This window comes from Ciona intestinalis, chromosome 11 (assembly GCF_000224145.3).
Source record: "Ciona intestinalis chromosome 11, KH, whole genome shotgun sequence".
NCBI classification, from domain to species: Eukaryota; Metazoa; Chordata; class Ascidiacea; order Phlebobranchia; family Cionidae; genus Ciona; species Ciona intestinalis.
This window is the reverse complement of record NC_020176.2, coordinates 1,806,933-1,819,514: the sequence shown is the minus strand read 5'-3', so window position 1 is coordinate 1,819,514 and position 12,582 is coordinate 1,806,933. Positions and strand designations below refer to the sequence as shown.

General features: G+C 32.7%; 1 protein-coding gene across 1 annotated transcript in view; it reads right to left on the bottom strand.

Moving 5' to 3' along the window:
- Positions 1–12,582, bottom strand: part of LOC100178148 (ryanodine receptor 3) — a 63,745-nt gene that overhangs the window by 23,481 nt on the left and 27,682 nt on the right. Inside the window, exons 49-70 of the mRNA XM_018813888.2 lie at positions 12,430–12,577; positions 11,731–11,858; positions 11,046–11,177; positions 10,732–10,835; positions 10,336–10,471; positions 9,744–9,918; positions 8,425–8,539; positions 8,100–8,208; positions 7,551–7,726; positions 6,905–7,125; positions 6,455–6,545; positions 5,816–5,956; positions 5,364–5,524; positions 4,626–4,794; positions 3,891–4,025; positions 3,330–3,614; positions 2,615–2,728; positions 1,750–1,896; positions 1,514–1,635; positions 1,357–1,406; positions 1,124–1,184; positions 532–633 (exon numbers count right to left, since the gene is read on the bottom strand). Coding sequence (XP_018669433.1) covers positions 532–633; positions 1,124–1,184; positions 1,357–1,406; positions 1,514–1,635; positions 1,750–1,896; positions 2,615–2,728; positions 3,330–3,614; positions 3,891–4,025; positions 4,626–4,794; positions 5,364–5,524; positions 5,816–5,956; positions 6,455–6,545; positions 6,905–7,125; positions 7,551–7,726; positions 8,100–8,208; positions 8,425–8,539; positions 9,744–9,918; positions 10,336–10,471; positions 10,732–10,835; positions 11,046–11,177; positions 11,731–11,858; positions 12,430–12,577 — 3,022 coding nt within the window. The remainder of the gene's footprint in view (positions 1–531; positions 634–1,123; positions 1,185–1,356; positions 1,407–1,513; positions 1,636–1,749; positions 1,897–2,614; positions 2,729–3,329; positions 3,615–3,890; positions 4,026–4,625; positions 4,795–5,363; positions 5,525–5,815; positions 5,957–6,454; positions 6,546–6,904; positions 7,126–7,550; positions 7,727–8,099; positions 8,209–8,424; positions 8,540–9,743; positions 9,919–10,335; positions 10,472–10,731; positions 10,836–11,045; positions 11,178–11,730; positions 11,859–12,429; positions 12,578–12,582) is intronic.

The window sequence follows — 12,582 nt, the reverse complement described above, 5'->3', positions numbered from 1 at the left end:
ATTTATAATTCTTGTCATCACTTAATTATCCTCACATAGAAGGACAACTCAGTGTTAAAATGTATGTTGGTTCTATTCTATTCTGTATGGGTGTGGCCCTGAGGATCTAGTATATAAGCCATATTGGGACCTAAATATTTGTTAATGCCCACCATATGCAAAAGGTTCATACACTTTATGTTAAAAGGTTGTACTTCACCACTATGCTGTTGCTGATAATATGATAAAAAACAATCAGTTTTATCAATACAGAACAAGTCTTAAAAAAATATTTTAGACTTGTAAAACCCAGGTAATCTCATTTTCAAACAGTTACGTTTTTGTAACAAACATAACAGTACTGTGGTTGTATTAACAAGTATGATAATAATAATAAATTTATTTGTGTCTCAACAACAGTCGTTAAAACAAAACAACAGTTGTTAAAACATGTTTACAGTAAAAAACATATTTACATTTAATTATAAGAAAAAAAGTGATCGCTACACCTATACACAAAGTATATAGCAGTAAAGTTGATTATTTCCTCACCTTCTAATATGGTTAAGCATCTTCTTTAAATCTTCAGCAGCATTATTGAAGAAAGTAATCAAGGCTTGCTTGATATGTTCTGGACATGATTTGGTGATTGTTCTGTCGATATAAACATTATTTGATTGTGGAAATTCTTTACAAATCTAATAATTCTATATGAGTGAGGTCCTACAGTGTGGCACAGTAGGGACCGGATTTGGAGCATTAACTGTGGACTAAAGCTTGGTTTTTACAATAATGGTGAGCAATACTTTCATAACTACCTTGGTTAATAACATATATCTAAATTAAACTATTTGTTTGTGTAACAAGAAACTAAAAATGCATTATTTTAGCAGTAAAAAACTTAAATTGCACAATTAGACATTTATATATTATTACTGAATAAAATTAGTTAAAAAGAAAATGATAGTTGTTAAACTAATTTGCAATAAAGTTGCCATTAAATCTAGAAGATAAAACAAAAAATCTTTANTTGCATTAGCCATTCAGTTATTATTAATGAATAAAAATGGCATAAAGTAAACAGTTAACTATTATTTGAAATACAATTATTAAATTTAAAAGATATAAGTTTATGTTAACTTACGATGCGTCAATACATTCTGCAAGAACTTTGATGCAGTTTATTGCAACTGATGCATCAACACCTGAAAAGAATGTGAAGTTTATTTTTAAAACATAAAATGTAGCAAAAAACACTAAGCTGGCACAAGGTGTGTGAAACAGAACATTCAAGTTAGAATGATTATCATTTTGCAGTGCACAAAAGGATAAAGGAAGTTGAATTCATTTATTCACAATACATTTTAACATACTCACCAAACATAGCGGTTCTTTGTCGTATCAGCAATGCCATTTTGCAAAACAACCTGTGTGTTTATCATTTGTGAGCATTAGAAATGAATGATATATTTAGTGAATGTTGGTATATGACAAAATGGGTTAAAATAAAATAAATCACATAAATGTTACTTACAAAGTAACTGCTTCTTTTTCTTTGTTTGATGCAACAGACATTCCTTCATTAAGACTTCCGGATACCGTTACATAATATATTTCTTGTGTTTTGAAATATGATTCAATAAATGGCATACCAACCTAGATTTACAAAACATTAAAAAAAAATTTACAAATTATAATCATGTTTCACGTGATACAATTGACATCAAATTTACAGAAGTTTACTTTAAAAGTATTTTAAAATTTTATTACTTTTGCAAAGAACTTAATATCATGGTCTCCTGTCAACTCGAGTTGTAACGCAGCATCATGTTGTGAATTACCAAACGCTGCGTGTTCTTGTCGGCGTTGTTTCACGGTTTCTGCAGCTTGGATCATGCCATTCACATAAACTGTACTCTAGAAAAAATACAACATGACAAACATTTGATATTATGATTATTTATTTATGCTTATGTGGTCGGACAACGTTATACATGCATGATAGTAACCTGCATTATCCTAGTGTAGCTGGAAAATGACAATTGTTATAGGACAGGTGTTTTGTTCGATACACCTCTTGCCAGCTTACGAGTTACTCTATATTTAACTTTGTGGGCAATTGTTTTTTCTCTCAGTAATGACTACTTGGTTGAAGCAAGTGCCATTAACTCATTAAGTGCCAAGGACACACATGCCCACAATGGTAGCAGGAATAACACCAATAACCTCTAGGTTAGAGACAGGCAAGCTAATCACTGAACCATGTCTATTCTAAACCATATTACAATATACATGCTTGATTACAAGTTAACATGTAACATATAACCAGTCTGACTAACCATAATCACCTATGGTTAAAATGCGTATAATCTTGACCTAAATACTGAGTATAACCAAGGGTCAATAAGTAAGTCATGAATTGTGTTTTGCAATAAATAAATCATCCTTGGGGATGGAGAATGAACAAATGTAAATATAAACGTGTGTTGGCATGAGTGATTAAAACTCAGGAAAAAATCAGGTATCGAATTTGAACCAACAGAAAATTTTGATGGATGCTCACACTACTAATTCGAGTCCTGGATATAATTCTGCAACAAAAATAAACAAAATGTTTCTAAAACATTAATTCTACCTTTTCCACATAGTTGAGAAGTCTGACCAACATCATGGAAGAAAATCTTTTCTCCACCGATGACTTTATATCAAGTTCCTCTTTTTCATCTTTGGTCAACATGTAGCTGTTGAACTGGAAAATATTGCAGTAAAGGTAAAAGATAGAGTATCTTTAAGTGATATACCAAATTTTCTTTGCTTCCGAAAATATTCTTTTCACTTAACTAAAAATTTTACACAAAAAATATTGGCGTTTAGGTTAAAGATGGAACAACTATTTTTGTAGGTACCAAATATGCCGCAGTACTCAAACATTTTGGACTACACTTACTTAACTAAAAAGAGAGATATAATAATATTTATATAATTAAATGTTATACCCAGCTGCAACAGTTTATATACCTAATAATAATATTATGGAAAGAAAGAGAAAATTAAAAGAGAGTTGTTAAATAACGATATAAATACCTAACTACTTTAAGGAAAAATATAAATTAAAAAGCGTGCCCTTTAAATCCCACATTCTATAAGGTTTATTCCATACAAATCAAAACATTAAAAAAAGCTAATGCGGATTGTCAGGTATGAATTAGATTTTATCCTGGCATGGGCATGAGAAAAGTTGTTATTACAAGTGTTTTCTGTTTCATACATCTTGTACCCGCTTACGAGTTACCATGTATGTAAACGTGTTACCATGTATGTAAATGAGTGATTGTTTTTAGGTACTATACCTGGAAAAACTTGAGCAGATCATAAGATTTGCTTCTATCTTTCTCTTTTTCTTTAGCTGTCAGTCGATCATAAGGGACGAGCATAGGGTTTGTAGTCATGGTAGGGGATGACGGTTGAGAAGAATTTGCCGCCATTTTTGCTTCCATTTCATTAAACTTCTTTTTCGCCCAAACCAAGTGGAAATTTTCCGCCAACATTTCGGCGGTCCGCATCATTTCACGACTCAGTATTACGCCACTTAAATCATAAGGACGAGGAAGGTAACCATGAGCTTCAGAAGCGGACTGTAATATAAAAGGTTTTGAATTAACAAGATTTACTAAAGAGATCAATACAGGTTTTTTAAGAAGGTTTATAAACCTTTCGTCCCATGTTGTCAATTTTTGTCAATTTTCTCCAATATATTTGTAATCAATATCATATTATCCCCAATAGTGTAAATTTTATACATCCCGTTTGTAACAGAGGATGTCTTGAACTTTTTAAATGTTTCACTTACTCATTGTGGAGATGTTTATAAGTAAAAAAATAGTTTGTTTAAATTAAGATAAGTAAATCACAATGTTTGACTGAGATGAACATCTGACTTTAGCAGGTAACTGTTCAGTTGCGTCTCTTGCTTTCCTAATGGTCCACCCCCACGCAAGCAATGTCTTAATTCCTTCACGAACAGTTGGTCGATAAACATCTTTTTCCTGGAAATAATAGCATTTAGTTACAACCATGTTGGAACAATATAATAATTACCCAGAAAAAATCTAACAGAAAGTCTTAATAATCTAATAAACATATGACCTAATTTTATTTCTTCCATTATAAGACGAAAGAGAAAAAAATTTAAAGGCGTAACGTGAAAAGTTAAAGTAAAATAATAGTCGATATGCTATATGCTAAAAAATATACCATGCTAAAAAATATAAACGAGTGAAAATAATACCAATAAATGTAAGGAAGGTTTACATTAAGTCACAAACTGTTTGAATTAGTTCTGATTTATTTCATATAACAATGTTAACTGTTTTGGAGCAGTGTCACAATGATTAGCATGCCTGCCTCTAGCTTAAGGGGAATGGGTTCAAGGTCCGTTGATGCTACCATTTTAGGCGTACATGTGTTACTTTGCTTCAACTCAGTGGTCATTTACAGGTTGTCTGAATTGTCAGTCATACAGAAAAAACAATCACCCATAAAGTTACAAATACGGTAACTTGTAAGCGGACATGTAGGGTGTGAAACAGAACATTGGGTTATAATGACTGTCGGTTATCATTCAAGGATAAAGCAAGTTCGATTACCCGATCATTCAAGAGACGATAAGGCTTCAACATTGGATGATGTTTAAAATGATCATTGTAATGTGAATCATATGTCCACCCTGCAGTAAATCTTTCCAAAGCCCAAGTGTCATGCCATTGTTCAGAATACTTGTTAACAAAAGTATCCAACTTTTCTGGTAACATTATACTGTAGATAGAATGAAATTTACAAAGATTCTATTGAGAAAATATAGTTTAGAATTTTTTATTCCATATTTTTTAAGCAACATTTCATTTTTACATTTAATAAATCTGAAACTTTTAAGCTGGTTAAAGTATTTCAAACATCAAATTCCTGTTGCAGTGGTTAGCGCGCCTGCCTCTAACCCAGAGGCTATGAGTTTAAGGCTCGTCGCTGCTACTATTGTGGGCGTATGTGTCCTTGAGCAAGACCCTTAACTGCAATTGCTCTAACCAAGTGGTCACTTAAAAAATTCTGGAACGAGGTGTATGAAACAGAACATTCATGTTATTATTACTCTTGTTTTCAGACTGGCGGAAAATAAAATTAGTTAAATTTATTTAATGATTTATTCAACTTATTTGGCAGTTAAACACTGTTTATTGGGAGTAAGTTTATAATAACCCACAAAGTCTAATACGTGGTTACTTGTAAGCAGGCACAAGGTGTATGAAACAGAACACCAATGTTATAAAACTGTATTTTCTCGACACGTGGGGATAAAGCAAGTTAAAATCATTCAGAAGTTTACTAACCATTTGGTGTCCACAGGTCTAGGTACAAACTTTCCATGGGCAGTTATGGAAGGTTCTTTCAATTGTTCAAGTGCTGGAGACAAAGCATAATCAGCAGGTAGGGCATTCGCAATTGAACACAAACATGGGAGGACTTTGGAGAAGAGTTCTTGTTGGTAGGGCTGGGTATATAAAAGGGATTTATTAATACCTGGCAAAAATATTTACAGTGATATAAATGAACAGTGGTATAAGTTATTTATTAAGAAACAAATTGATTTTATTCATCAGTAGAATAAATTTCTTTAATTTTTTTATAAAACAGTTTGGTTTTAAGTTTTAATAAAGTTGGCAGACATTATAAAGTGTACATTTTACATTAATCAAAGTTATAAAATGTTTTTGTTTATAATATTAAAACACAAAATAAAAACTAAACAGGTTGAAAGTAATTTAATTCTCAAAATCCTAACTTTTTTTGCAAGTGAATCAAATATTCCCCAAAACAAGACCATAGTTATGTGTTTCTCTTCATCAGTAGCTCTGCCAAACTCACTACATCCATCATGTAGGTAGTAATACTTCCAACATCTCGCATAATGTTGTGTTAATAACTGAAATGAAGTTAAAATATCATATTTTATGTTAAATATAGTAGTGAGTAAAGCCTTTAGCACATAATATCCAAAAATCCGGATCGTGTTTTAAACAATTAACAACGGTTTATGAGAGTCGTGAGGATGAGGACGGTTTTATAGCGTGAGCGTGAGGACGGTTTTATAATTCTTTGAATGTTTTTGTTTACTACCAAATAGAACACAAAAATAGAATAAAAAATGGTCCTAAAACTATTCTAAGTTCCATACACTGTAACTCCAGAGTGTGCCCAAGATGTATGAAACAAAACATGTTACAACTGTCGTTTTCAGACTACAAGAGGATAAAAAAGTTACATTAATTCAACTCATAAGACCCCATGAAGTTTCGAAAGTTACTTTAAACATTACACAACAGAAAATGTTCTAAGTCGTTGTGGCTAATTCAAGTAAAGTGACATTCAAAGAAACGTACAAACACATTAACTCAGTTATTAGGAATTGAAATCAACAAACCCGTATTGGAACGTAAGTTTCTTCAGTTAATGCAGGAACATCAAATGTTAACTTTCTCAGCAGACCTTGTAATAAAGATGGACGCAAGACACTGGAATATAATATGCAAATAATAACTAAATATTATAAAGATGATACATAGCATGTTACAATGACAAGTTGGTTTATTTATAAAAATATCTTTTTGATAATATAAAAAACACTGTTTTTTAGCCTATATTGGTTGCAAATTTTAGCCTTAAGTTAAAAGTAATAAAAAACATATCAAGTTTCATCATGTATTAAATGTAGACCTGGCCTAATGGTTTCTAGCATTACAACTCTTAATATATTTTTGTTCCCTATATTTTGCTACTGCAGGATTTGTAAACATACTTTTAAATATAGTAATAAATACCCTTTACCTGCAGAATATACGTTTAACGATAAAATGTTACACTACTATTTTACCCTGCTACTGCAACAAGGCAGTTACTGATCATTTCTTTCTGAGCTTTAGTAAGTGCTTGAGCCTGGGACATTCGATAAATTGTATGCAGCAATTGGTCGATCAACACAACACGATGTTGCCATTGTTCCAATAGTTCTACGTGTTTTACAAGCATTGGTAGAAGACTGTAGCACATGTAACGATTGAGTGACAATGCCATGTCAGTGGTATGAAGTAAAGGCTAGAATACAAATTTATTTACTGGTTAAATGTGAGATTTTAAAATAAAATGATGATTATTATTGGTACACATTATTATATGAACACTTCTTCTGTAATGTATAATATCAACGTGTTAATTTGTCATAAACAATCCACATGTTATGCAATTAAACTGTGTAGCAAGTACTACCATGTGTAAAGGTCAAAATAACAAAACTTAAATTGTAACTTTTTTGCGATTAATTTTTTACTGCTTGTTTATACCCTGTATTGTGTTTGGTATATATGATTTAAAGTTTACATTAAATACCTTTAATCCCGCCCGCCAAGGACTTCATTTTCTCATATCCGACTTACTGACTAAAGAAGTTGCCCGCCCCTGGTATGAGCCATACCATATACTATGCAACTGTATTTTAAATTATAAAATAAAAATAAATTTACTGTATCTAGTTGAGCTGCAGCTTTCATGTCTGGTAACATTCCAACTTCTAATAATCGAAGCATGAGCTTGGGGTCGTCTACACCATATACTCTTTCAAGGAATAAAACCATGGATGCTTTATGATCAGGAATGAAACAAGCGGATAGATCAGGTTCTCGAACATTGGTGGAACCATCTGGAATAAAATATAAAAACACATTTTTTATGGGAAAAATTTTTACCAATTGCTTGAAAAGTAAAAGAAAACTATATATATTGATAATAAATGAATGTAACTTGCTTTAACATAGCCTGGAGGAAAAACAATATTATAACACAGAACTTCTGTTTCATACACTTTCTGCCACTTTACTAGTATGGAAGTTTGTTAATGGCTGACAATTTAGACAACCCATTAGTGACCACTAGGTTGGAGTAATTGCCTTTAAGTGTCTTGCCAAAGGACACATACGCCCAGCAGTGACAAGCCTTGAACCCGCAACCTCAGGGTTAGAGACAGGCTATGGCACTGGGTACATAACAAAGTAGTTTAAAATCCAGTTTCAAACCTCTTTCTAATCGAGGCAGTTCAAATGGAAGACTGATGACACCAATAAGATCTTCCAGGGGAACCAAGCTTCTTAAAATGCTGCGTATACGAATGGCATCACTTTTGCCCTGGAATAAATAAATAGAAAAATGCATTTGAACAGACTAATTGATTGTTCATGAAAAACCTCATGTAATAACACAACTATGCTGGAAAAGCATTTTTTAGCGATATCTACAACACTAACCCTTTTTGCCGGGGAAAGCATTTTAGTCATAGTCGGATTTTTAGCCCCACAGTTTAAAACTATTATGATTGTTTTATATTTTCCTACAGATAAGTACCTGCATGATCAAGCATTGCTCTGGTGCACATCTTCCAAGCAGATCAATCAGAGTTGAATAAAATGCAAGAATTGAAAATCCCATATGGATATCATTCTCATCATCAAAGTCATTTCTGAAGGTATTGAACTTGAATGTAACTTGCTTTTACCTCGCATGGCGGGAAAGCGTCGGTCATTATAACATGGGTATTCTATTTTATACACCTCGTGCCAGCCTACGAGTTACTAGCATGTAACTTTGTGGGTAATTTTTTTTGTATGGCTGATAATTTAGACAACCTATTAGTGACCACTGGATTGGAGTATTTGCCATTAAGTGTCTTGGTCAAGGACACATACGTCCACAATGGTAGCGGCCACAAGCCTTGAACCCATCAACTCTTGGTTAGAGGCATGCGTGCTAACCACTTTGTCAGAACACTCGTCGGTAATCCAAAACAACTGAATAACCCAAAAAATGTTCAGCCAATAAAATAATAAACCGGGCGTGCGTGTCTTTGTGCAAGTAATGGCTTTTAACACTTTCGGCGCCAATCTACGTATATATACGTTTAAGTAACAATGGTTCGCGGTGCCATCACACGTATATATACGTTTTACCATTTGTTCATTGTTACGAGTGCCGCGTTGCATTTAAACTAATAGTAAACCACGTATATATACGTACGCTCGATCTAGGCTGCATTGAGACTAAATGCGAACGTTTGCTTTGAGATTACGTTATTTTTGACCAATTAGCTTGTGATCCTGCGATCAGCTGTTTCTGACGATTTCAAGTATATTTTACGCAATATTACTAGTTTACAATGTTTTCACTGCTGGAATAATTACGGATAATGGTTCAAACTTCAATGATTTAGTGTCTGATCATTACAATTATGATGTTGTGAAGTTTTGTTTTGTCCAATTCTTATTGTTACGGCTCTGAAGAAAAGTTAAGTTATGGATACATTGGTAGTGATGTTATACGTCCACACAAACGGGATAACATGGATATGTCACTGTTTCTTGGATTCCTGTTGCTTACTGTTGTATAATTTGCAACTTTCAATTGTAATTCATGGCTTATTTAAAATTTAATAAAATCCAAAATTCTTGCGGCACCCAGTGTCCGATTGTTCAAATTAGTGCGGCGCCGAAAGTGTTAACAGGGAAGCACAACGGCAACTATTGGGTTCTACAAATTGGTAGTTATATAAAAAAACAACCATTTACAAGTGCATTCTTAATAACTCCTAAACTGGGCGTGAGGTGCACTAAACCACCTCATATGGTACTTAATGACACCACTATTAAACCCCCAATATAAACACATACCTTAGGACATTGTTGTCTGGACCATCCTTACTTCTGTCTCTACATATCTGTAGAGCGGATGTAATTGCAGAAAGAAGTCCGTGTCCGCCTTCTCCTCTTAAACTTGGACCAAGACATTCCGTACGCCGAATCAACTGACGAACAACAAGATTTGCATTCTCTTCAACACTTTCTCCTAAATAGAAACAAAACACAACATTTTGTAAAACCTTTTTTTCTTTTTGAACTTTTCTTAAGCAAAAAAATATCTTACAAACTGTGTGTACTCTGTACAGAAACCCTGCAACACATAGTATTGAATGAATAAATGTAAGGGATCACTGGGTTGGAGGAATTGCCTTTAAGTGTCTTGCCCAAAGATACATGCGCTTACAGTCCTAGCACCATCAAGCCTTAAACCTCTAATCTCTGGGTTAGATGCAGGCGCTAACCGCTTGTCACGGAGCCAGAAAAATCTGTGATAAGCTGTTATGTGCCGCAACATTTTGATAAAAGCAAAACCGAACTTTTGAGGTTATTCAATCATATTTCTCTATTTGGGTTTCTGTACCACTGCCATGTAAATTACTTATACAACAAAAAGTCTACACACCATTTACGAAAACAGCATTTTTTAAGAAGTCTAAATATCTCTCTCCTTCCACAGGATTCCACCCGATATCAGGATATCCTTTCCTCAACAACAGTTGACAACTTTCCACACCACATGTACCAAGCTGTTCAACGATCTGAAACATTTACAGCATTTTTAATGAAAATCAATATTAAAAAAACTTTATTTGTCTTACTGATCACGGTAGCAAAGATTAAAAATTATTAAACAAAAACAAATTGGCCAAAAGAACCCTAAAAGTTTCTATATTAAGGTTTTAGAAAGAAATTACAAATAATCTATATTTCAAAACCTGTTATTTTTCAGGAATTGGGTGAAATTTATAGAAAGTTAAGAATTCCTGAAATGAATGGATATTATCAAATAAATATTTACCTTTGCTAGATCACTTTCTTTCAGCGCCAACGCTAGCTCGTTGTTATCCATAACGGATGCAGCAGCAACATCGAGTGGTGTGGATCCCCTCATTGAAGGTGAAGCTTGAAAATATAAAATGAAACAATGTATCTTATTTATTCCTCGACCCACATGCTTATAATGGTAGCAGTATCGAGCCTTAAACCCATAAACTAGGCTAAAGCCGTGCTAACCACTTTGCCACAATGTCACACAAAACAAAATTATTTTATTTATCAGTGGCTATAACTGTGTCAAATTATAAAACTATTAATATTAGGAGATGTTCTAACCAAGTCCAACTGCAGAATGCTCCAGAAGGAATCCAAGATGTTCAAAAAGAGCTCCTTGGTTTAACCGACTGATGCGACAAAAGTAACAAAGGAATCGACAACAAGCTGCCACCATACGTGGGAATTGAACTTCTAAAAAAGAGAAATATTAGGATTTAGGAATTCATAACAAACTCTTCTGTTGATTGATGTTTACCTACAAGTATTGTTTAGCAAAAAACTGGAATCAAAACTATTTTTCCGCCAATCGGGAATGATTTTTTACTAGCTAATGTCTATTGTCCAATACCCAAATCTCACATTAAATTCTTTTTTTTTAAATTTAATAAAAGATAATAATTCAAACTAAGTTTTAACGGCAATATTTTAGGACTTTTATAGTACTAGCAATTTAGTAGTTTAATATAAATTCATATTTAGGTTAAATTAAAACCTTTCATCATAACGGTACAATTATATTTTATATTTTCCCCAGATATTACAGCTGATAAATTTAGTTTTGCTACTATAACATATGAGACAAAATAAAAGAAATCTATCAAACAAACAATGAAATATTACAAAATTTATAAGAATATTAAAAAAAATACTTTACTGTATAATCATAGCCACCAGTCCCAAAAGACTATTTGTCAATTTTTAAAGCAGTCTTAGGAAATATAGGATTTAGGTGTAAATTACCAACCATTAGAATTCGTTTCATCATCTTCACCACCCAATACACTAACCATGACTTCCATCACAGTTTCGTGCATGCACAGAACCCGCATAAGGTTCGGGTGTTGATAAAACACTTTGTTGTTCATAATTGTGCTGAAAATATTGTAACTCATCACGTAGTGAAAAAAAAACACAGTTTTGATTCTTAAATTTGGCATACATTACACTGGCAGAATTGACAATTATTCTGCTAATATTATTTTCTTAAATTATCAAACAAAAAGGTGCTCAAAATAGCAAGCAATGAGTGTGGTATTATGTGTCTCTTATAAATTTTTTTTGATCAAATATAAAAGACATCTAATCACTGTATTAAAAGTTCAATGTTATTTTACTAAGTCTAGGAATAGGTAAGCACTTTTAAATTTTTAGACAAAATCACCTCACCTGTACACCTAACAATAACCACCTTTTTAGTTCAATGTATTATTGGAACAATTATTTACTTAAGAATCATTGTAGTTTGTTTCTTAAAATGTATATCTGACATATTAAAAAAATATAAGACTGTTACATCACAAAGTAAATGATTTTGTCCCAGTAATGAAAGTAATTGTTAATCTAAAGTAAACAAAACTACTAGAAAATCTGGCAAAACCACAGAAAAAAAAACTTAACTTTTAAAACAAAACAAAAAAATCTGTAAAAGTTGAATATCACTAACTTTAGTTCTTTTATAATTAAAGTTTCTTCTTCTTCTCCGAGTTTTACTGACAATAGAGATCTTAATCTTGAAAGTGAGTCAAGTAACCCCATGGTATCGACCTCTGATATTTCACTTATGCAATACGTCTTGTTAATGCATTGTATAGCTGTA